The 25,955-nt window shown below is 40.8% G+C and overlaps 1 protein-coding gene across 1 annotated transcript in view; it reads right to left on the reverse strand.

Moving 5' to 3' along the window:
- MADD (MAP kinase activating death domain) overlaps window positions 1-25,955 on the reverse strand; it is a 99,688-nt gene that overhangs the window by 33,572 nt on the left and 40,161 nt on the right. Inside the window, exons 2-18 of the mRNA XM_059474109.1 lie at window positions 20,928-21,119; window positions 17,816-18,430; window positions 14,908-15,211; window positions 14,417-14,548; window positions 13,063-13,176; window positions 12,304-12,384; window positions 10,158-10,336; window positions 9,347-9,582; window positions 8,929-9,085; window positions 7,866-7,969; window positions 6,816-7,009; window positions 5,899-6,179; window positions 5,119-5,258; window positions 3,805-3,906; window positions 1,845-1,904; window positions 1,286-1,388; window positions 66-252 (exon numbers count right to left, since the gene is read on the reverse strand). Of these exons, the coding sequence (XP_059330092.1) occupies window positions 66-252; window positions 1,286-1,388; window positions 1,845-1,904; window positions 3,805-3,906; window positions 5,119-5,258; window positions 5,899-6,179; window positions 6,816-7,009; window positions 7,866-7,969; window positions 8,929-9,085; window positions 9,347-9,582; window positions 10,158-10,336; window positions 12,304-12,384; window positions 13,063-13,176; window positions 14,417-14,548; window positions 14,908-15,211; window positions 17,816-18,430; window positions 20,928-20,989 (3,051 nt within the window). The 5' untranslated portion in view covers window positions 20,990-21,119. The remainder of the gene's footprint in view (window positions 1-65; window positions 253-1,285; window positions 1,389-1,844; window positions 1,905-3,804; window positions 3,907-5,118; window positions 5,259-5,898; window positions 6,180-6,815; window positions 7,010-7,865; window positions 7,970-8,928; window positions 9,086-9,346; window positions 9,583-10,157; window positions 10,337-12,303; window positions 12,385-13,062; window positions 13,177-14,416; window positions 14,549-14,907; window positions 15,212-17,815; window positions 18,431-20,927; window positions 21,120-25,955) is intronic.

The raw sequence follows: 25,955 nt of genomic DNA on the forward strand, positions 1-25,955 counted from the left end.
AACTTCCTGTGAACTGAGCCTCAGCAGACAGGCAGAGTGAGGACCCTGCTGAGCTCAGCACTGACCACGTCCTGTATGACATCCTGTCGAGCGTCCTCCTCCGACTGAATCGTGCGGTTCAGCTTGCTCAGCACAAAGACACGCAGCTGCTCACTCTCCAGCAGACGTCGGACTCTCTTCATGTTCAGCCAACCAACGCCTTGCCCATCAAGAACATTGTGTACCACCTCCTTCAGGAACTGCTGGTTCTCACTGATACATTTAAGAGAAAGCAGGCAAAAGTTAGCTAACCTCTGCTTACCTTGCCTTGCATGGGAAGAGAGCTATGGCCAGGGCACACACAGAAGTACCTTCCCTATCAACATATCTGACATGTAGCACTGTCTGCTGCTAACGTAACTGCACACAGCTCAAGCTTTGTTCCATAGGTGTAGTAGCAACTACTTTATTTTGTCCTTAATTTCTTATAAAAAGCCATAATCAGGCATTCCTCTAGCTCCTCTAGGTACCACTCTATCTTTCACTTTCACAGCATCCCTCAGAATCCATAGGAATCTTTATGCCTCAACCTTCTCCTACAGCTCTCACATGTGAGCTGTAAGCTTTCTTTAAAAGAGGAAGTGCAGCACTACTAATGCATTACTGCAGCAGCCTTGGCACATGTTTGCTCAGCTTCTTTTGCCACAGAGGGAAAGGTAAGAAGAAGGAAACTCCTGTGCAACCTACTGCATTCCCCAGTCTGAACTGCAGTTATTGTTCTTACTTGTCCCCCAAACCCAGTAGGTCAAAATAAATTCACTCTACCCATGACTGCTACATAAGAAAGGGAGAAGAAAGCACAAGCACAGGTCAAGTAATGTTTACTTGCACCATTCTGAGTCCCTTCCCAAGGCTGAGAAAAGCAATTCACATGAATTCATAGAATCAAACTTCTTCATTGGACTCAATTGATCCCCCTGCATGGTGCATTAAAACTCCAATGGGCTAGATCACCTTGTTCAGAACACTCAATTACAAAGAATAACTACCGAGTTAAAGTAGAAACCTAGAACATTTTGGCTCTCAGACAGAAGGAGGATACATTTTGGAGCACAGAAAAATAAGCATGTGCATTATTAACTGTAAGACATCCATACCGTACCTTCTTAGACGATAACATATCCAGGTCTAGGGCAACAGAAAAGTACTATTTAATTTTCAACAGCTAGACTTCTGAGTAAATATTGGACAGGTATGAGGCCACTCTAACTACACTGTATACTTGAAAAGCAGGAAAAAATATTACCTGGAATTGCTAGATCGTCCCTGAGGCGATGGAGATTCTCTTTTCACTGTTGGGCTGTGCTTTATGACTGAAGACTTCTGATCAACAAGGGCACGTCTGTTTCCTAAAGAGGAGAGGAAACAGAATGAGAGGAAAGGGCAGGAAGAAAACAAATTGATCCCAGGACAGTAACAAGCAACACTAAAGTTGGCTAACACACCTATTTGAATTACAGGTAACAGACTTCAAACAAAATGGAAACTCCAAAAAAGCAGCAGCATATATAGTATTCTAGCATCACACATCGGCAGAAAACAGTAATGGGAGTAATGCAGAGAGAAAAAGAGATGGTAATGGGAGCAGGAGGTGAGAGGCAGGAAAAGTTTGGCTGCTCTGCATGCAGTTCCACAACAAGAATCATCTTCAAGTTAGTCACTATATGTAAAAGCATAATGCATTGAGGGTGACTAGTATAGATCATGTGGTACTGGTTACCCAGTGAGAAAGGTAGCCCGAAGTCAGGCACAGGGAATGCTGGAAATTGTTACATCATGCACAGCTCATGCTGTAGGGAACCCACCTTCATTGCTTACTGGGCCAGCTTCAGTAATAATCTCCATTATAGTATTTAACCCAAATACTGGGACACAAAATATACAATTAGTAGTGTACTGAAATATCTACACTCCCCACTGTCAGCATCAAAAGAATCCAACTACCAGCTTCTTCCCAGCCCTCCCTCAAAATAAAACCCAAATGACACTAGAGCAGGAAGGATGTTTGAAAGCCCAAGACCACAAGGGCCAGAATAACTTATCTTAAGAGATAGTGCTTGACTTGAAATTTGGCATCGTGGAACCAGTGTAATGCATCTTCAAGGACATTATTGCACATATTGTATTTGAAAGGCACTACAAAAACCATCTGCATCACCAAGGAAAAAATATCAATGGATGCACATGAAATAAAAATTAAAAAGGAATATGGAAAGTGGTCAAACAGCAGCAATGAAATGGAGTCCCAGCATCATTTCCCATTACAGTTAGAAACACACGCTTGGCAAGAACAAGTTAATGCAGCAACTTTGTATCTCTACAACAGAGACAAAAACATCTAAAAACCACTGAAGTGCCCAGTGGGCATCCCAGTGAGCCAGCATGCACATGTAAAAGAACACACACACACACACCCACTCTCACACACACTTGCACATGCATAAAACAGACTGAGCTACTCCATGAAATCCCATCCTCATATCTGCACAGTAACATTAAAGGCCCTACAGGATTAAAACAGTCCAGAAAAGAACACCAAAGTGCAGAAGATGAGGCACAAAGCATGAATGAGGAATGGCAAACCCCATCACTGTTTTCTTCCAATGCATGGAATCAGTCATTAAGTTTACCCATGGAAACAACCCTAACACGAAGCATGTTTCTTATCCAGTACAACTGGACATAAAAACATAACCAACTGGTAAAAGGTTGTCAAAAACAGCTGTGCAGAGTCTCTGCTAGTGTTTTCACCCTACCAGTCCTGTTACTCCTTATTTTACACACAGGGAATGATTACTTGTCTCAAAAACAAAGTCCAAAGCAGAAACACAAAATCCACCTTTTGGTCTTTGTTTCTACAAGGTCAAAGGTCAGCAAAACATCATACCAACCTTCATCCACATCCCTTCCCAATTCCAGATTAAAGTAATCTTTACCGATAAAAGTGATGAGGAGGAAAAAAATAAATGAAAAAAAAATCAACACATTAAAACAAAAGCAGTAAGTTCTAATCAGAATAACTCAAAAGGCAAAACAAAACCTCTCCTCTGTAGCATCTGAAAAGGTCTCAACACTACAACACCAGTGCAAGCTCAGTCACCCCTGTAATATTACATTTGGCACAAGGATGACCAGGCTAACACCCATGGTGTGAGGGGCATTTCTCTAGTGCCCATTCACACATGTTATCTAATGACACTGCAGACAACCAGATGTTCTAATGAAAAGATTGTGCACATATGCTAGGGATTGATCTTCACTCTCACAGAACTGAAAGCACGGTTGTAATCTGATTTTCTATTTAGCAATCTGAAAAGATGATAAAGACTTTTGAAACTCACATAATCTGCACTCTCCATGGGAGGTTGGCATTACCCCCATTTACAAATGCAGCATCATCACTCTTACAAACTACAGACTGCTAAGCATGAAGATAGTGGCAGTACAAAAGCAGAACCTACCTCTTGGTTCCCATTCTTTATATTAAGTACTTCAAAATAAAACTGAACAAAATACACTATGAATGTTGGTTTGGTTTTTTATCTGTTAACTCAGCCTAGACCGGACACTCTCCCATCCCAACAGGTGTTGGGAAAAAGACTGACTGAGAAATATCATAACAATTCACTGTCTTGCTCCTTAACACAGCCACTACCCAAACAACCAAAAGGCATCACTCTCAGGATTCCTCTTAGGGGTAGGACCTCAGACTCCCAAGTCACAAGAACTGAAAACGCTGCAGAAGATAAAGGGAAACATTATTACCTTTCAGGCTGGGAAAGGGAGTATTCTTATCTCTCCCAACTTTGGTTGGTAGGGCTAAGTTGGACAGACTGAAACTTGTGCTGTGGTTTCTGTACAGGCTGCCTATGACAGAAGACAAAAACAATTAAGGTCCACTCCTCACTGCACATACCCAAAGATCCTTTAATTCGCCATCTTCTTTCAGATCCTTAATGATTAAGTTCTTCTTTATTACCCAAAAGTCTCACTACCATAATATGACCTCATTTACATTGCAACCACATCTATAATCAGATTATTCTAAACAGTACAAAAAAAAAAAGTCCAGGCATTTGTGTTACAATAATTGATGTTGGATCTTCGAGGCTGAAATTTAACAGCAAAATCCTCCTGTGCTGCACTTAGATCACATCACTTTAGATCTATCTTCTAGTTTGATCCTGTTTTTGGGAGCAAATGAATGGCTGGGCCACATGAGAAAACAGGATGACAGAAGATCTGTAAAACATGTAACTGAATTGAGGACTGTGCACTGTGTCTTGTGAAACACTGTAAATCTGCCATGGAACCATGCTTTGAAATAGAAGCTTTTCATTTATTAGGAAAAAACATACATTCTTCCTGGTACAGGCAGATCTTAAGGACACAATTATGCATCATCATCATAGCCCACAGACAGCCTGAAAGCATCACATTTACATAAAGGAGCTGATTAACACTTCAAGTTATTAAAGTGTCAACATATTATTTCAATTTTCTTTTGTTCTTTGTTTTTTTGTAGCCTTATTTTAGTAACAGTCATCTTACCAGAAACATTTAACATATTTTCCCCAGTGCCAAAAACTTCTTTCACTGCTTTTTATTGTAGTGCAAGACTCAAGTGGCCATGCCTTATGTCACTGATTAAGAGATTCTAGATTCATGTTCCACACTTGTGGTTTTTTTTATTAAAATAAAATTGAAAGTAGGCAATAAAGGAATTGAATTTTGTACCTCTGTACAAAACATGGCAGTATGGAAGGCATATTACTGTAAGATTTTTTATCAATTTCATAAAATTACACAATGCTTGGTTTAAATGAAACTGAAGAAATTTCTGATCTGTGGTCAAAAATGTCATACAGCTCAAGGGGCTTACCACATAACCAAAGTCCTTCTTACTGAAGAATATATAAAGCAGTAGTTGTCAGCAGTTGTCAATAAGCCACCATGACTACTGAAGAGCTGGTAACAATTTGACAACCAACTCATTTTCTTGACTAGCCATCTCTCTATTCCATCTCTCTGTACACTCTGATATAATAAATATCAGCTTAATTAATGCATGGTACATACTTGCAAAAGACATGATGCCCCCAAAACCTTCACTGCTGGTGTTGGAGACAGTAGAGTTTGGGGAGCTGGCCCTGGAATCTGAATCTGCATCAGAATCACTGGCGAGTTTTAAACTGTTTGGCCGAAGTAACTTCTGAGACCTTTAAAGAAATTAAGTACAACTGTTATTAGCATTCCCCCTTCCCACCCCAAATCAATACATCATATGGTTGTGGGAGACTGATGTTGGTCTCACTCCCACCAGTTTTCACCATACTACCTGCACCCTCTGGAAAAAAAAAAAAAAACCACCCAAACAAACAAGGAAAAGAAAAAAAAAGAGAACTGAAACATCTTTACATTCAGGCCTTTATAGCCTTTCAGGGCATGCTGAAAACTTGTCTACAAAAGTGCATTGGCAGACTTGTAGGTAAAAGCATTCTGGTTTGAAAGGAGTAACAAGAAAACCTATTGCCACCAATCACTGCAGTATCTTTCCCCCAAAAGACAAAGACTTACTGAAACAGTTTCCAGAAATCAGTACATGATATATTAGAATGTTCTAGAAAGAACTGTTAATTCTCACAGCTTCTACTGCTTACATAAAAGTAAGGAACTGAGGACTAAGAAAATGCTTTTATTCAAACCAGAAGGGTTGACAGCATTTCAATATTAAATGAAAGTGAGCAACAATAAATCTCAATAGCCAAAGACATTTCAGTGCATGAATGTTAAACTACATGAAGCAGACAGAAACCCCAGAAGTACTGTACAGGAGGGCAGGAGACAACGAGGACTCGCCTGCTTCCATTGAGGTTTTGGTTAAATCTCGGGGTATAGCTCTCTTCCTGCTCATCATCTTCATCCTCCGTAGGAAAACCATACTGTGGTTCAAAGTATGGATTGTCATACTCTCGCTTCCTCACCACCCCTTCTGAGGAGCTCATGCTGCCAGCTGCGATGTCACTCTCACGACGATCAAAGCTTATCTTGGGAAAGCTTGGTTGCAGTGGCAAGGAAGAGAGATGGTTTGAAAATCCAGCAGCCAACTTCTCTTCTATTTCTGCTGAGTCTGCTGCCTCCTGTGGACCAGTCAAATCATTGATCTGTTCGCTAATTTGCGTTACATACAACTGAAGGGCAGGACAAGAACAATTATTTCAAAGTGGGATATCTGCACAGTCCTTGCTGCTTGCTACGGGGCCCCCACCACATCCTCACTATCTGTGTCTCTAAACTAGGATTTCATACACACTGCAGTATTTGTGCATTGTTCTAGGGACTTACTTCCCTTTAAAACAGCTGTGACTAGTAAGTGATAGCTCAGGATAATGGCTTTCCATTACCATGTTCCCATTCTTCTTAAAAGACCACAAATTCTTGAGTTTTCCCACCCCACTACCTGTTCCCTTAAAGATATCAGGTCTTTCCAGACTCTGTAAAAGCAATTCCTGCAGTCCCAACCTGGACCATTTCTCTCTGCTAATGCATTTTTCAATGCACTGGAACTTTTTGTACAGGAATGGTCTATCCCAGCATAAGAGGATACCAGCAAACTCCACCTTGCTCAGAAAATCCAGGGTGTGCATGCAATTAAATCTGTGCATGGTGTCATAGTTCTAATAGCTTTTGCCCTTCTCAGAAAGAACCATGTGCATTCTCCCATTCTTTATATCCTAATATGCTGATCTTGAGGCTGAACTCATCTCAGTACACACATGATTCACTCCATGGATGACAGTGCTGGGGCTGCTACTGGCTGTAGTACTGGAACTTGAACGAGGCTGGTTATTCTCTTGGGAGTTCTCACTGTCCATGGTCTGTTCATCAGGATCCCCTGAATATTCTTGAAAATCATCAAATTCCACTTCACTAGCATCACCAAGGGCTGCATGAGTCAGGGGGTCAACATCTGCAAACACATCATCATTCATTAAACAAAACTGCCTTCTTCAGCCTTTTGCCCATATAACTAAATATTCCTAGAAGATGAGGACTGCTCAACAGAATCAACTTGCATAAAAATTTAGGTTGTAAAGGACTTTTGGAGGTCATCCAATCCAATTCTCTCCTCAAAGCAGGAGCACTTTCAAAATTAAAGCAGGTTGCTCAGGGCTTTGTCCCACTGAGTTTTCAAAGTTTTCAAGGCTTGACATTCTACAAGCCTTGTGATCCTGGGAACCTATTCAACTACAATAACCATTAAATTCTTTTCTTTACATCCAAGTAGAGTTTCTTTGTTGCAGCTTATGATTATTACCTCTTGTCCTTGGGACACAGGAAATGTTTTGGGACTTCTAGATTTAGTATATTGAACAAAGTAAGTGTTTATGCAGCTTCCATATAAGCCACAGAGAATGCATTTTTCTGTCCCCACTAGGACAGAGCAATACTTTAAAGCTAGCACTGAGAACCAAAATGCAGGGACAGGAGAGAGCTCACTGTCTCAGAGACTCTGCTGTCCATATTGCACAGTATTTACTGGCTGCAGCAGGTTGTTTCCAGATCCAGTGAACCAGTTTTGTTCAGCAGCACAAAATTTCTGTTCTTCCTCTTCACAGTGTTGTTTGGAGGAAGCTGGTTGTAAGCAGGAGAAATGTCCTTTCTCAGTCCACCCACACACTTTTACCTCAGAGCAAGACCACAATGGGACAATACTTCATTCTGATTCAGGGATTTAGGGGAGGCCATTTTCCCAAAGTGCTTCAGATTAATTAGGAAAGGGAACCTATATGGACCTTGTAAAAGTAAAAGCAAAAGTTACTCACTTGGGGTATCACCATTAATGTCACATTTCATCATCTCACTGACAAAGTCACCAAGGGAGGAGTAGGAGGAACTTGAATCGTCGTAATCAACGCTGTCACTGCCACTGCCACGAGAGAGAGATGAGTGGCAGCATCAAAGCAACAGCAGGCTCTGATGCCTTAAAGATCTGAATCAGCACTGTTTTCATGGACCTCCCAAAAATCTCATATTATAGTAGCTACCAACAAATTTCACAGGCCAACTTCATGAAAGGTAAGAGCAAAACCCATAACTTTTAGGTATGTGAAGAGTTATGGGAAGACATTTAAAATCTCTTAGTAAAGTTACGAAGCTAAACATAAGTGAGTAGAGAACAGTATATTAATTCACAAAACATGTGTGTTTATGTAGGACAAATTCAGGGGAACTAGGAATCACAAGTAAAAGCATTTCCTTTTTACACTAGTGATAAATTCCATTCTGTTAGGACCATTGGTGCTGTGCAGAATGCAAAATACGTGCAAGTCCAAGGCTGAAAGATCTCACAAACCAGGAAGGAATGAAAGGGAATAAAACTAGACAAAAACTCCATGAAATATGGCCTAAAACTACTACATAAACTTTCCTTTCACTTTATTAAACACACAATGTGGTCACAGGCAGTGGGTAGTACTAACAAGCTTTGCATAATTATGGATCGGGAACAGAGATTTAAAAGAGTTGTAGGATGAGTGGGAGTATTTGCAATACTGCAACAAAAATAACCTGAGAAAGAACAGCATGGAAGAAAAGACAATTAGGGTGTGAGGAAATGACAAATGTCAAGTTGCATACAGGTAGCAAAAGAAAACAGGAAAATAAGTATGGAGAATCACATTAAATGAATACACAAGCAAAGCATTAAGAGGTTTGCTGTGATAACAGAGCAGTGAGAAAATTTACTGGGCAGTGTCAGTACTCTGCCCAGACAAGAAATGAAACAACAGCCTGGCAGACTACAGGAAAAGGCTGCAAATGAGAAGTAGGACAGGTCCAGCAATCTGAAATAACTCTCATGTGACTATGGGCATGTTCCCCACTAACCTGTCATCAGTGGCATCAGAATCTGTTTCCTTCTCTGCTGGGACATTCAGGGCTTCAGCCAGCTGTGAATTGCTGTCATAGACTCGATAGTGGATGGGCTGCAGCTGGTGAGCATACCACTTGGGTTTGTCACCAATTAGGGCTGGGTCAAACATGTCTGCACAAAAAACCAAGGAGAGCATTAACCAAACTCATTTACTCATGTCAAAGGCTTCATTCACAGTGACACTACCCTTTACTAAGTCTTGCACAAAGGGGAAGTCTTTAAGAAGCCTACAAGACTTTTCCATAATCAAACAAGAGGTAAAATTAATTGGAGGAGCAGCTCACCAATAGCAGGGCTAACCTGGGAGAAACACATGGGTTTTTAAGTTCCTGCATTACATCCAAGTGCAGGAAAGGCAAGACCAACACTTACTGTTATGAATTCTTTGGAAAGCATAATTAGTAGGGTTGAGCGACCATTCTCCAAAATATTCTACTGCCTGTGTTCTGGAAAGCTTATCTGCAAAAGGTGTTTGCTTGGGCCTAGAGGCAAGAAAAGAATTTGCCTGGAAGGCTACCACTGGTCGTGGGAAGAGGCGAAGAGTGCGAGTATGCATTTGGAAACCTTGCAAAACATTTGGTGAGTTGAAGAATCTCACCATAGCAACCCTAAAAAGAAACACAGAACAATACATTAGATAAAAACACAGAGCAGAACGAAAAAAGAATAAAGAGAGCCCTTAAAAGGTATGCCATGGACAATGTTTCAAACCTTTGAAGAATGATAACCTACCTCTTCTTAGAAGACAGCTGTCTTGCAAAAAATAAAAGAAAAATCCATACAAACCAAAACCACTTTGTTCTAATTCACCATCTTAACACAAACACTCAGTGAAGGATATCATTCTTGTTTCTACTAGCTGAGGTTACAACTAAGTCCGCAGATTTTTTTTTCCTGTAGTTAACGTTTGTGATTTAAGCTGAGGATACAATATCAGAGTGACAAATCCAGGTAAAGTGGATGATCTACAGGAAAATGCAAGAAGCAAAACACCCTCACCTCAAGATATAACTATTACCTGCATGAACATAACTGTGTGAGATGAAGACTGTAATTACTGCTCTTTTTCCCCACAGCATGTCAAGGAGAATCTGCAATACTGTTTCATCCATGGAAATGTTTGTGCTGCCCTCAAGTGCCAACTTTTATGAAGACTCAATGCCACCTTCCTGTTAAGCCTCACCTGGTAGCCACATCAACAGAGTCCACATCATTTCCATAGATCAAAGGGTTGAATTCTGTGGAGGGAGTAGACTGCAAATCATTCTGTGGTCTTCCCAGCAGCAGAGGCACCTCCTGCCCCTCATGAAACTTCTCTAGATTAAGAATTGGCTGAGTATTCAGGCTCATGCTGGCCAGGGCCTATTGAAGGACATTATGCACACATTCAGCAAGAACAGTTATTTAAGGAACAAATGATCAGAGCTACCCTGCCCTCTAGGCAATTGCAACAATTATGCATGCTCCATTAATTCTTCTTAAACCACCTCCACGCTGAGTCAACAAGCATCTCCAGCCCCTCCTTTGTGCTGACTGTCAAAATGATCTCCTCAATGCTGGAACAGTCCTGGAGCCAGTCAAGGAGTAGCACAGAATTCAACTTTGCTAGATCATTCATGACATGAAAACAGATAGTTCTAACTGGACTACTAGTAGCATGGCACTGCTTAACTCTACTGCTTGTAGAGTTATTTCCATGTGTAATTTGAATACATCTTGGGAATTAGAGGCCTTGAAACTTGCCCTTAAAGGTGACTATTCAACCAGTAATTTGATATTCCAGGAAAATGTGGAGACACCTCTACACAAACACCTGCTTTATCCCTGAAAACTTCCACTTTCCATTGGAATGAAGCCTTTATCTGTCCATAAAGATACCACTTCAACCCTCAGAAAATCTTCAAGGAGCAGCACAGTGGAGAATCAGTCCTGGACACCCAGACCTACCCTAAATCTTCCTCATTCTTCCCATTTGCCACTGAGGCTTCATCTTTTCACTTAAAAAAAAATATATATATATAAAACCAAAACAAACAAACAAATTAAAAAAAAAAAAACTCCAAAGGAAAAGGGTAAAATGGAAAATTGTGGGGAAAAGAATAAAATAAAGAACCTTGTTGTCAGGAGTGAGCAGCTGTTTCTGAGTGATTGCAGTCATGCTAACCAGACACTGGAGGCAAGATGGAAGATCATATGATAACACCACAGCAGCCCATCAGAGCCAAGACGAACACATGACCATAGAGAAACAGATGGAAGGAAAAAAAAATATCTATTACTACCAAATATCACAAATGAGAGGAAAACGAAACGGACCACAAAATAGACACATCTTGGGAAAGAGGTATAACTGCCCCACCCCCAAACATTCATATCTGGTCACTTTGAAACAGGCAAGCCTGTTGTCCTTAATGATGCAGCTAAGAACTTTCTACAGCAGTTTAAAAGCAGATATCCTGGAATTCATTTATTGACTCTAAGAACCAAAGGCACACAGAAGTGTTAACCTTAACAATGTGGGCCACAATTTGTCTGCTTTGTACCAGCAGCACTCCTTTGCCAATGACAAAACCTTAATAACAATGTCCATAGCAATACGCAGGGAATGTAAGCTGAATCTGGGTGAACACTGAGAATTTTAAATATATCTTTAAAAAAATTGCAATCTGTTCTTCTGATACTTGAGTTTACCTTTGCACTAGTGAGGAAGTTTTACTAAATAGTGCCTGAAATTGCAAGGGGGTGAGGCAGCAGTGGGGGGAGGTTGATCTAACAAAACTCCAGGCAATACATCACTTCCATCTGTGCTGACAGCAGGTACAGGGATATCAGAGAGGTTAGACACTTTGCTCTCCTGGTCTATGAGGAAAGAGAAAGAGCAAACCTCATCACATTAGTAGCACACTTTACCTTCAGATACTGCATGCAGCGTGCATAAGGAAAACAGAAATAAAGAGATAAAACCTGCTTGACACGATCAGCCAGGATGACCCAAGCTGATTAATGGCTTAGCAGGACCTGAGAGGAGAGACTGACACTTCACACACAGATCTGTGAATGGAGGGGAAACAAAGATGATCATAGCTTGATGGATCAAGTCAGAGTTTAAAGCCCACATGGCAAACATAAAGGAGGGATCTGGAACTTTCTGCATCGACTGGAAACAAGTTGGCCTTAAACAACAAATAAGAAACCACCTGTTGTGTACAGGGACATTTCAGCTTTACATTCACTGCCTTGCATTCTTATTCACTCTAGCAGAAGACTGGGCAACACTACATATGCTACATTCTGCTGCATCTGAGTCCTTTCCCCAAAGTGCATATTACCTGTTTCAGATGCTTTTTCAGCTCTGAAGCTTCAGGTTCTGGCAGTGCTGGCAAAGATTCTGCATTTGTGGGAACAATCACCTGGAATTAAGCACAACAACAGACTAAAAATTTCCCAGCTGTAGTCATTTGCAAAACAGAATCCCCAGAATCTCCAGCACTCCAGACACCAAGGAATAAAAGACACAAAAGTAAAATAAGAAATAAAAAACTTCACAGACTCAGACAGACACCTGCTCTTCACTTCTTTAAGGTTGTTAATGTTTACAATATAATAAACAATGAAGTTACTTTATCATTTACCACAAAAACAAGAAATTTGAATCAACCCACACTTTCCATCAATTTGATGATGTTATTCACATTTTCCTTAAATTAGCCTTGCTCAGACCCTTGTAGAAAGTGAGATACATATCCCCACTTGAACCATGACAGCCTGTGGGAAGGTTCTTAACAGACTGGGTTTCTTAAGTAGGGCTATAAGCCAGTCTGACAATTAGCCAAGAAGAAAGTTCTATCATTTGCTTGAGGATTCACCTACTAATGATATAGCCAGGTCAATTACTGAAAAAGGATGCCTAATGCAAAAGACATGGATGGGGACCTTGAGACACAGGAAAAGGAATGGAATCCTAAAGTTTAAGATGGGAGTGCCAAAGGCAGACTGAGGCCAGGCATTACTGAATTCTCAGTGGGTACACTGGTGACAGTACACAGCTCCTGGAAACAAAGCCATAACTTCTTATGTGTGCCACTTACCCTATTGGTATCCAGGTCAATAAGCCATACATCATCAGGCATTTTAAAATCCAGTTTGTAAAGGAAGAAACTTGCTGGAACACCGATGATATAAGGTGTAGGGGCTAGAAGCAACTGAGAAAGACAGACTTTACTAAGGACAAGATCTGCATTTGATATCACCATGTTCTTCCCAAATATTTATTTACTGACTACAGTATGTTTATAGCAGAGTAGACAACAGAAAATGCATTGATAAATAAGTAATTAATACCATACAATGGAAGCATTAAAAAAAGAAAGAAAAAGAAAAAAAATAATAAAAGCTTCTACTCAGCAAGGCTCAATTTTCATCTAGGAGAAAATACATTTCCATCTCCCATGTTTCATGTCTCACTGCCACCCAGGACATAATGTATATGGCTACACAGCTCTTTGCAAACAGCTTGCTGTGTCTATCATGGCCCAAAAAAGAAATATGTTCAGAGTAAGAGCCTAAGTTGAAAAGCAGGAAGTCATGGATGAATACATCCTCAGCTCAAACTGAGTCTGTGCCACTGTAAATAGGCACATACAAGGACTTTACCCTTATGCTCGTAGTGGTAGTTTGGTTTCAAAATAATAACATCTCTAAGAAGTACAAGATAGACACATTTTTTCAAATGTATGTGGAAAACTTATGGGCAAATTCAGGTTGCTTCTGGCAAGGCAATAAACAGAGGAAAAAGGTTTAAATCAACTAGGCACATAGCAGTTTGAGACCAGTGGCTTGGGAGGCTAATTTATTCTTTTAATCTAGAACTGTTGGTCCCCTCCAAGGAGTGGCACAAGAACAAATCTAAGCATCAATTTCATGATAGCACTGAAGTAGTAAGATGGCTTGAATTCTATCTTTCCAAGTAGAATAATGAGCTCCGGCAAAGAACTGACTTTTGGCAAAACCCAGGCTCCCAGCTGAAGCTAAACAACACTTCATATTTCTGAGATTGCAGGCAATAGTTTCTGAACTCTGAATTAAAGAGCCCTCAAGCATCCTTAAGTATTACCCTGGACCCTCCTCAACAAATTTTAATACTCAGTTTAGAGGGGGAAGGGGGTAAATATCATAATAATATTGTTGATCTATGGTTGTTCAGTTCATTGTTTGTGAATTACTGCTTTAAATCATTTTATTCACTGAGTGTGCTCTGAAGATATCCTACAAAAATGGTGTTACCTATGATTTAAATAGTTACACTCAAGCAATGTTCCTTGCAAGGCAGACTTGGATACAATCTCTGAAAAGATGGTGAATGAAAAAAGGACTACAACCATATGAATTTTAGACATCACAGAAACGTCTTTTGTGAAAGACCAATAAAGGAAAAATATGTACCTGTTCTGCAGAGGCCATGCAGGTGGGAAGCAGAGGGATCACTGGGAACATGTACTCCAGCGGGTAGATCATGGCCACAAAGGCCATCACAGACATTGAAAGTGCATTATAATCTCGGGACTGCAGTACAACCTGCAACCAAAGAAACTCCCCTTAGCACTGCAGCAACCATTCACTTCTAATACTCCCCTCAGGTGTATACAAAGATTACAGATTTTGGGATCTCCACAGACTGAAATTCAATGGCTGTGAACTGGTAACCCTCCACTAATCTGTCTGAAAACAAGCTTTGGGTGTTTTTATGAGTGGGAACAGAACTTTTCAAAACAGGAACCTCAGAAGGAGCTATTTATTCCCCTCATCCTCCACAGACAAAATTCACTCCAGACAGTGCAGAGAGACAGCTGTTCTACACATCCAGCCTACCCTGCTTTTGAAGAGGGCAGAACTTCCTACATACTTATCAAAGATCAATGATCTTCCCTTCTTACCTTGTGCTCCAGAAGGATGCATGTCAGCACCTGCAGGCAGGCATCCACTCCCAATAACTCCAAAGGCAGATGCAATGGAAAATCCACCAAAGTGAAGCGGGATGGATCAGGAAGAGCAAAGGTCAAAGCTGGCTGCAGCTCGTGTGGCAAGACTTCCACGTCCACCCGCTTCTGGCCAGCAACGGGCATGGGGGAGCGCAGCAGGCGGTATATCCAAGCCTCAATCTCCCGCAGGTCGTGAAGCAAGGCGCTGGACTTCTCCTCCACCAGCAGGGAGCCTGTGAAAATCCGCCACGTCGTGTCCCTGCACAGGGAGAACGCCAAGGTTAACACTCCAAGAACTTCACTTGACAGCCATTCTGCAAGATTCTTCCAGAGAAAGGGGAGATCCACCAAGGATTAAAAGAGGCAACTAACAAACCTTTGATCACACAAAGGAATGGAAGATAGGCATTCATACTGACACAACCCACAATGTGAAGAAGAATAAATCTTTCTGTGGCAGGAATCAACACAAGGATGTCACTTCAGACTTCATTCACGCGTTTAAAGGATTCAGTCAGGTCCAGATCTCTGAAGAACTCTCATCACCCTCACGCTTGAAATTCAGCAGGCACACAGGACACTCTCCTATCTCATCCAGAACTGTAGCACACTGACTGCAGGACTCTGCTTCTAGCAGTCTACAAACCTTGGCAAGAGTAGGAATTAAACCTGAGATAATAAAAATATGCCACATCCAAGATCTTCCAGATGTTTTAGCATGATAGAATACCCTTTATCATTCTGTTCTAAATTGCAATGTATCATTCTTAAGAGCTGAATAACCCATGGGAAAAATTGATTTATTTCAGCTAAATCTCTGAAAGCTGCGTAGAAAACATTTAGGTACCTTAGCAAAACAAGCAGCAAGTTCTCTACACCCAAAGCTGGCAATCTGCAAGCCTGCAGCTCACAGACAGGCTGGCCAAAAAGCATGTACAGCACTGCTCATGGCCTTCAGAGCTTCACAACTCAAAACTGGGTCTGACAAGGGAAGCACAGAGCCTTGTCCCCTTCAGCCCTTTACCCTGTAGCACAGTGAGAATGTACTCATTCTCCAAATAACTGCAGCCTGATAAATATCTTAAGTTATTGGAACAGATCCCCTAGAAAGCTATGGGTTCAAATTGGAGGTTCTATCTTACAGTTCACAACTTAAAAAAAAAAATAAAATAAAAGGAAAAAATATTATAACACTGGAGGCTTCACAAAGACAGAATAATTAGAGAAATTTGGATGGCTCAAAATAAGGGCAATTTGAGATTACACTGAGTACATGATACACCTCTCAGGAACTGTGATGCTTCTCATCCTCCACTCATCCTCCATCTACTTGTCATGCATAAGACATTAGGCTGCTAAGAGGTGTGCTCCACTTTTGCCAGCTGTAAGGGTTCAGTTTCACCTTTATTCTGCCACCACTTCAAAACTATTCTACTTTTCCAGGTCACCACTAGAAAATCACATGGTAATTCAAACCTGCTGCTTTACTTTTCCGAGAGATGTATGCTCAGTAGTCTGTCTCTTGCTATCCTCATCTATCACTTAATTATTCTCTTTAAATATTATGCCAAATAAGAGCAAATTTTTCAAATACCACACGTCATTCAAACACCAAATTGAGGAAAATCATGAAATTCAGTGGGGTGTTTTTTCCTCAATAATTATCAGGCTAAACCAAGTGACAAAACAGCATTCCTTAACACTTACTTCCATTGGGGGGAAGTTTTGCTCTGACAAAGTAATTTATTCTCCATCAGTGGATTCAAGTGCTAAATCTGCTAATGCAGTCATACTAGCCCAGAACAGTCCCCTAGAACTATTCCAGGGCAGTAGCCCAAGAAGTAGGCCACTGCTCTATAAATGGGACACATTCACCATTTCATGCAAAATGTAAAGAGCTTATAAAGATAAAAATTATAATAATAATAATCCTGTCATTTTTTGCTTTTGACAAGTTTAATTTTGAGTGTACCAAGCTACTTAACTCACATTATGTACTATCTCACAGTCCTGTCTCTCAAACTGTTGAAGATAATCCCCTGCTTCTCCAGAGATTAATTTCATACTTTTTCTATTTAGTTAGCACATTGGAGAGGAAAACACCATCCTGGAACTAAGGTGTCAGGCACACTAGCACAGATGCACATCCTTGGCTGAAATACATAAAGAATTGTCCCTTCCATACCCTACAGTGCAACACCTTCTGTTACATATTCAACACTACAACAGCAAATATGTTACAATTCCTACATGACATTAAACATACACCACGTTCCTGTCAATTTGCTGTTACCAACAACCATTCCCATGTTTCCTAGACAACTACTTTGTTTTCTACCTCTCCTCCCACTCTCCTTCAAATATTGTACTTTGACCTATTTCAGCTGATCCTGCTTCCCTAGTCTTTTCTCTCCCACGCTGAAGTTCAGACTGTTTCATAAGCTTGTTAAGCACATTTTCATAATTTCCCTCCTGCCCCAAGTAGAAATTCTCTCTGTTATTTCTTGGCTGCTTCTAATTTCCCAGAGAATCAGTCCTGACATACACTACCACAGAGCTTAAATGCCAAAGCAACAGTAGCAGCATAAGCACTCAGCTTCAGTCATCAGAAGGGTAGTGCCTCTTTAGGTGCATCAAAAATTAAAATCATACCAGATTACAGAATCAGAGAGAGAAGTTTTAAAAAAATTGTTATAAAACTTTTCTTTTCCTACTGTGAACCTGGGTTAAAACAGTGAAAAAGGCCAACCCTTGGTGTTTGGCGGCTTCTGCAACCACACCTGGAGCCACAATTTACTGTGCAAATAAATTGCAGCACTGAACACAAACAGTAGGAGGAAAAAGTTCTTCCCTCTCAACATACCTCTGCACCCCACGCGGAATCCCCAACTTCTTGCCCAACAGTCTCTCACTACAGCAGTCCACGAGTCTCTTGAGGGTGTACAGACACTCCCGGAAGGTGGAAAAGAAGGGATGATGGCTAAGGATGCACAGAGAAGTCAGAGTGCTGTTCCGAGAGCGATGGCTGCCTTTGGCCAGGCGCTTGCTGCGCGGGGATCGGTTCACGTCAGGGGTAGACTCCGCGCTGGGGGCCTGCAGCGAAGAGCCGCTCTCTGAACTCTCGGTGCCCGCTTCCTCCTGGGGCGCTGATGCATCCGCAGCTTTAGGGACCTTCTGTCCCTCTCGAGCTCGATGTCCCCCCGCACCCTCTCCCTTCTCCTTGGGGACTCGCTTCTGGAAGGAGCGGTAGAAGTTGACGCAGATGCCATAGCGGGTGACGCCCGTGTCCTTGTCCGTGAGGGTGAACACGAAGGACGTGTCATCGCGGAAGCTCATGCGCCTCTGCCGCACGCTCAGGCATCCTTCAGGCTGGCAGAAGAACACGACGTCGGGTGGGAGGGGAAAGTCTGCGTGGTCCTCCAGAGGGTAACGCCGCAGCAGCTCAGGAGTCTGAGCGACGCTGTCACTGCTCGGGTGCCTACAAAAGAGGCAAACAAAAAACCACATACATAGCTGACCAGCAACAAATATTTTTGCAAACTTCCTACTAATGTGCCAAGAGCCTGTGGACTCAGCTTCATCTTTGTTCCCTCTCTTCCCTACTGTCCATGGAAAGTAGCTTCTCAGTCATGAGCCGCAAAGCTCCTCACTAGCGCAAGGCAGAAAGGTTCAGTAAAGAAGTTTAAGTCCATACAGTCATTCGCAAGGAGCCAGTTCAAATCTGATTAGGAAAAGGCCTTCCAGGAATATGTTGTTCCCAGGAGAACACTGCATTGTCATGTTGCTCTGACTTTGATTTTCAAAATTAATTGAACTGCACAGGTCTCTGGGCAACATTTCAGTAGGAAACACATTGTCCCTTCACAAATACACAGTCAGAGGAAAAGCTCCTAGATTTCAACCATTATGAACAAGATGACAAATTAAATGAGAAATCCAGTATCAGTTCCTAACTGGGAAAGCAAGAATTTACAAGGAAAGAACTCAGATCAACAGTAGAGGGACAGGGACCTCATCCTAAAACCACTTTCATTAAAAGTTCTAGCAACCACACAAACATATGTGTTTGATTGTCAGATTGGGATTTAAAGTGTAATTTATATAAAAACTGCATGGTAATATGCACAGCTATTTACCACTGTGACTCACTAATCTTTGTACTACAAATCACCACAGAAACATGAAGACAGAAAGGCTAAACTGCTGTTTCCTAATTTTCCACTAGATTCTTTCAAGATATTATGCCTTTGCCTATTTCAAAATACAAATGACACTTGCTTTTCTCATATAAGAGATGTGAAAAAATTCAAACAAGTAGTAATAGAATGCTCACAATTTACAAAAGAAAATCACTGGTGTAAATAGCTCTGCTGACTAACTCTTCCAAACTAATGTTTTATTTAAAACAAGTAAATATGCTCTCATAACAAAACTGGTAACAAGATTTATACTGCCTGTAAACTTAGATACTGAAATACTGTATGAAAAAAAGAGAAACACTAAAATGTTTTTATATGCTAATGGACACAATTAATGCATCATCTGCTGAAAAAGAAATGTCAAATAATGCTGCTACTATTTAGAGAGTCTATTTGGCAGCAAATGGTCCAAAAAATGACATCAACAAAGTACGAGTGCATGTATCACCACTTTGTGCCTCTGATGTAATATTGTAGCTACAAGGACAGAGTTTTCTCAGACATTGGGAAAGTTTGAACCCAACAATTCCAAAAAGTATTGTTGTTTGTGCACAGTGGATAACAAGATGTAACAGTAAAGGCCACAGGAGCTCCTAAGGGCTTTGTAGGAGAGGCTGTTTCAGTCAGCTCCATCTTTCATCACAAGCATTTGCCAAAGTGCCAAACAAGACAGCAGGGGCAGCCTAACAGCATGGGCTGGCAAAAAGCAAGAGAACTGTAAGAGTCCAGAAGTGATAGTAGCAAATTTCTAAGTGAGAACATCAGACACTATAAGCTTCACTGGAGGAGGCAGCTAACACTTCTCCCTCCTCTTCCTAGTTGGTGACATATAGAAAATTTGGTTGTTTTTCTACAGACAGAAGTATTTAACCATTATAGTATTCAGTCTGTAAAATGCAAAAATAAAATAACTATTAGTCAGGATTACGTCATTTCCTCCACTCAGCCTATTAAAACATTACATTCAAAGTATTCTGAAAAGAAAGCAAGAGGTACAGCAACAGGCTGATGCACATGAACCACTGATATTTAGAAATGAAAGCAAAACAGACTTTAGGATACATCCATTACATAGAATTTGCAGAAGGCTGCTGCATAAACTTTGAATAAGGAAAAAATAACATTTATTGAGCATCTCTATGTTTGACAAACAGAACACATCGACCCTGCATTTCATATGTGCTTTAAGTAAATATGCATAACATTTTATCTATTAATAAGACTTTAAAACAAGAAAGCATTCATGTCATTCCTGTGAGGATAAATAAGTATTACAGGGAAAAACAGCCAAGTAAAGCAAGTTTCATATTTTTTTTTAAACTGAGTTTATAGACTACATTTCAAAAGCTAGAAAAGTAGTATTATTCTACTACTAGCACATTAATAGTAATAAAAGTAGTAGAAAACCTGTATTTTACTTGTCTTTAGCTTTCAGTGTTTTCAATTTGTGAATCCCTCTGTCCTGATGCCAGTAGAAGCAAAGTTCAGACACAAAGACTACCAGAGAGTGATAGTTAAATTAGCTTTTCTTAGTCACCCTCTGCAGACCCTTGAAAAGAAGTCTAAAGACCACAAGTTAAAAAATTCAATTCTGACTTCACTAGTGTCTTTCAAGAAGTGCCCTGGCTCAAGTAGGTGCTCCCCTTAGGGGAGCATTCTGCACACATTTCAGACAGCAATTCCTGAGCATCAGGAAGGTTTCATCAGTGGATGCAAGGCTATTTATCCCCACTCTACTGCCCAAGCAAAAGCTCTGCTGAGGCTGTTTCACATTACCTGGCTCCAATGATCACAAGATAGTCAAGCAGCCGAGAGCAGATTTTCTTTTTCTGCACCATTGTGCTCGATGCCCCTCCCTATGTCATCTCAAGGAATTCCTGTTCATTGATCCAGTGGTCAGCTATCCCATCAGCTGTGATCGCTGCCTTGGGGAACAGAATCTGCTTGGAACAGTCTGCCAAGTCCAATCTAGAACCAAGAAAAGCAAGAGTGTCAAAAGCACAACCAGGAATACCCAAGACATACAAGCAACTTCATGACCTTAATTATATTCCCAAAAAGCCTCTACGTTCGGTGAAGTCATGGTCATCCACAACCTCTGTCTTCATGAGTATAAAAACACAGCCATATGCCCACAAAAGCAGAGATGAAAAACACACAAAAAAGTACAAGAGTATCTCAAGAATTAATGGTTGGAGTCAATCATCTTAGAGGTCTTTTCCAAGGTGAATGATGCTATGATTCTGTTCTAAGGGAGAACACAGACCAACAAAGCTGCCTACCACTGTCAAGGAGCTACTCATTACATGGTTTGTGTGTTGCTTGGGCAAATCCATAAGATCTTAAGAGTGCTTGGGAAAGGAGCTTCAACTGGCAAGACTGAAGGAAAAAAAAAAACCACAACCTGAGCTTTAGCTGTGGGATAAACAGAACAACTAAAGAAGGCATAACACCAGAAAACCAATTTGATAAAATGCATCTCACCATCCCAAACCTGCAAATGGCTGTCAGCAGGAATGATCTCCACAATTCCCAAAGACTGTGATCTCTAACACCTTTTCTGTACAGATACAGAACTGCAGTTCTACAGAATTGCAGTTTACAATAGCAAAAGTGCATCTTGTAAAGCATACTGGGTTTTTCACTTACTTCATTCAGTTCCATTTATCTTGTTTAACTTCACTCCTTACTCCTGATACCCATGCCTCCTGCAGCAAATTTCTCTGAGTACTTTATGATAGAAACATCTTCTTGGTAAAACTGAGATTACACTGCAGCATTACTACTTGTCAATAATTATGCTTAATAGATATCCAGAAAATAATTCTTTCCAATCCCACCATTCCTAGTTCACAGAATTCAGGAAAGAACAGGGAGAAAAAAAAAAGTTTTTTAAAAAGGAGTACAGTTCCACATTACAGTGTTCCCTACAGTGTTTGAAACCAACCTGAAAACAGACACTTCATGAAATTGAAAGGTCTCAGAAACTCAAAAAATCAGAGATGCTCAGAGTATTCTAGAAGTTTACTAAGTATTCCAATGGATTTTTTAACAAGAGCTATTTTACATTAAAAACTTAATTGATTGCTTTCTGGGACATATTCAGAATAAGGTTTCCATTTCAGTTCATGTTTACATCCTAAGGCAGGATGTAAACATATCACATACACAGTAGGGAAATTTTATTCATTAGCCCTCCAAACAGCGGTAAGAATACAAAAACATTACAACAGTACGAACAAAAAAGCACATATGCAATTTATAAAAAAGGAAAATCATACTAGTCAGTAGCTACTATTAAAGGAGTAATAAACTGAAAGAAACTTAAAGCCTCACACATAAAAAATCCCACATTTTGTGAAACTGTGGCACGTTTTTAATAGATCCTCAACTACAGTTACTGTAGAGTCCTAAGTAACAGCAGTATGAATTATCTTCTCTGAGCAGCAATATTGTTGTAAATTATCTTCTCTGAACAACAGAGAAAATACAGACACAGGAAGCAAAGTTTCTGTTTCTACATTTTAATGATATTATTGAAAACACTGTAGAATCTGTCCTGGAAAGGCTCTGGATCCTTGATATTCTGCAAATATCTTGGCACAGAAAAACTTAAGAGGAACAATATGAAGTTGGAATATCAAGTGGTCCTTTTTGTCTCCATTTTGAAGAACGACTCTATCTGTTTTCTTTCCAAATGGCTTTCCCCAGAACTCTTTAAAGAACAAACTGCTCAGTCACAGACAGGGGCATACCTAGAAGTACGACTTTGAGGAAATTCTGCTACTTAGTGGTAATCAAAGATGTTTTTCCTCAAAAACAGAGGCTACCTAACCCCTCAGTGAAGGTGGAGAAAATACACTGCATTTGTCTTATGACTGCAATTCCCTACACACGTCCCACAGCCCTGCAAAGAAGTTAGCAAGGTATGCATTATGAAGGTCTTAGAAATCATGAAATTTCAAGAATATCTGAGCAGACAAGTACAAGGAATATATGCAGGGCTTATAATATCCCTGGAATGGCTGAAGCTACCACCCACTGACATCAAACACTGAAGTTTCTGTCCATTTTTTAAAAAAATATCTGAGCACTTTCCATTTTCCACTTTCTATTTAAACACAAGTACCAGGGAGACCAGACTGATGCAGATGTGCCAGGGCTTCCAGAGCCACCTTTATTGATTTACTATACATAACAACACAACAGTTACAGTCAGACATAAGAAGACAAAGGCTTTTTTGGGAAGATAATTTATTGTTGGATTGGAGCAAGAGGTAGAAGAATTAGAACCAAGTGTAGGTTTTTGCCTTCCTCTATTCAATCTCTGGCTTCTTCAGAGATCTAGCAATGGCTGATGACAGCACTTAGAAGAGTATTGCACCAGAATTTGTTGGAACTCGTCTTCCTACTCCTGCTTGGAATCAGACACCACAGATGATGATCTGTATAAGGCAACACAAACAGGCATCCCAGCCCTGCCTTCCCCTCCCTATCTGGCAAAAGCTTCCTTTCAGGCCAGTATCGTTCTGTTCCCTGTGCTGGCAGAAGAGTGTGTGCAGCTACAGGGCAAAACAGACTGTGGAACTGATACAGACTAAACCTAACAGCCCCCCCTTCTTCTCCCTCCCTGCTTTTGTTTTCACAAGGTTATTTTTTTTTACTTCGTTCACCAAGTGACCCCACAAATGCTTGTGCAGGCACAAAGAAAAGGTAGGAGAAAGCAGTTGAGGGAATCTGGAAGACTTACTGAACACAGGTGATCACAGAACCACAGACAGCACCTCTACAGGCAATACAGAGGTAAAGTAGTTTCTTTCTAAGACATTTCCTATCATCCTTCCAATCATCCTCCTAGATTTTAGAGACTAAGTACATTAGGACAGAAATAGATCAAACAACCAAGAGATACTTCATTTTTCCTCTTTCATGTCGGAATTTGGACCTGAACCAAGAAATTATCTTGACTCTAAGATGGTTGATATGTCAAAACCTCTTCTCTCTCTCAAACTGCTTTAACTTTACATTGCTTTCTCTTAAAAGTCTTGTGCAGTGTCTTTTCTCTTTGCAAACATATTGGAACCAGCCTTTTGAAGGCTGAATCCTTAAGCAGCACTTGAGAAGAGACTTCCCATTATTTCATCTCTAGAAAAGAAGAAAAATAGAGAAGGGAAGGCCCACCACAGAAAAATACTGCACCAACAGATCATGTCTCAGACAACACCAAAACTGAAATAAGCACTTATATGGACAGTGAACGGGTTGGTGAGAACTAACACTACCCACCCACTGTAGCAGCTGTCAGCAATACTCACCAGTAAAAGCTGGCACTGTAGCCTAGGCACAAGGACAAAAAGCAAGAACCAGCACAAAACCACGGCTTACCAGTTACCATGACATGAAAAAAGTGTGCAAAAAAACAAACACTTCTATTATTGGCATTACTCTGCATTTAAAAATTCCCCAAACACCCACATTTTAGGTTGCAGCACAACTTCTTAGAGGACAATCTGCATGGTATTCTGCAATTTAAAGTCCTCCCAGAAATAAAAGCCTATATAAACAAACACACACACTCATGAAAAGCACCACAGCACACAATGGATAGGGCAGCATGAAAGAACCACAGCAGACTTTCTACCAATTTAGAGTCATCTAAACTGTGTCAGAGCCATACCCTGGCTGTGTCAGAGCCATGCCCTGCATTAGTCCCAAGTTGAGTTGGGACTAATGAGTTGTGGAGTCTTCTTATATAGAGGAACAAAGCAATTTAGCCTAAGAATAACTTTGATATAACAAACTGTTAACCAGTGTCACTGTATGAGGTCTGGCTGAGATGGAGGTCATTTTCCCCTCAGCAGCCCTCCCAGTGATGTGCTGTGCACTGGTAACTGGAAGGATGCTGACAACACATCTGTGTTTTGGCTATGGCTGAGCAGTGCTGGCACAGCATCAAGGCTGCCTCTCCAACATCTTCCCCCCAGCAGTGCTGGGGAGTATGCAAAGTCTTGGGAGGGGACATAGCCAGGACTGCTGACCCCAACTGACCAGAAGGATATCCCATATCACATCTGCTCAGGAAAAACCTAAGAGAGAGAAGAAGGGCAGAGAATCCATTATTTAAAACATTTATTATCTGGAGCAACCACTAAGCCTACTGAAGCTCTGCTTCCCAGGAAATGGCTGGACAGCACTTGCTTCTGAAAAGTGGATAATAAAATTTCTCGGGCTTCTTTGCTTCCATGAATGCAATCTTTGCTTTATTAAACTGCCTTTACTTTTTCCCACAAGGTTTTTTCCATCTTATTTTCTTCCCCCTGTTCTGCTGAGGAGGGGTGTGATAGAGTGGCTTGGTGGACAAGTGGCATCCAGCCAAGGACAACTCACCACACTCACCTGCAGCTGTTTTCCTCACACAGAGGCTCCCAGCTTTGATGGGCCAGGCTTACACTGACCTGCATGATGCCTGGCAGGTATTTACATCACTGCTTGCAAAAATGGTATGAAGACAACAGATTAACTTCCAACAGGAAGGTGCTAAGCCCTGCTTTCCTTACAATTCTTCCATGCTTTAAGATGGGACCAGAAAGGCTTCTTCTTTCATTACCTCCAGTTTTTACCTGGTAAAAGATCATACTGCACAGTTCACCAGTGCATGGATACCTTTAGAATAAAAATCAGAATCATACAATTCAATTTGCACACTGACTGAATGATGAGCATACACGGGACATTAATTTGTAAGAGAAAAAAGAGGAAACTGTGAAGGAGACAGAATAAATTATAGGACAGAATCCACATAAA

The sequence above is a fragment of the Ammospiza nelsoni genome, chromosome 6, assembly GCF_027579445.1.
Source record: "Ammospiza nelsoni isolate bAmmNel1 chromosome 6, bAmmNel1.pri, whole genome shotgun sequence".
NCBI classification, from domain to species: domain Eukaryota; kingdom Metazoa; phylum Chordata; class Aves; order Passeriformes; family Passerellidae; genus Ammospiza; species Ammospiza nelsoni.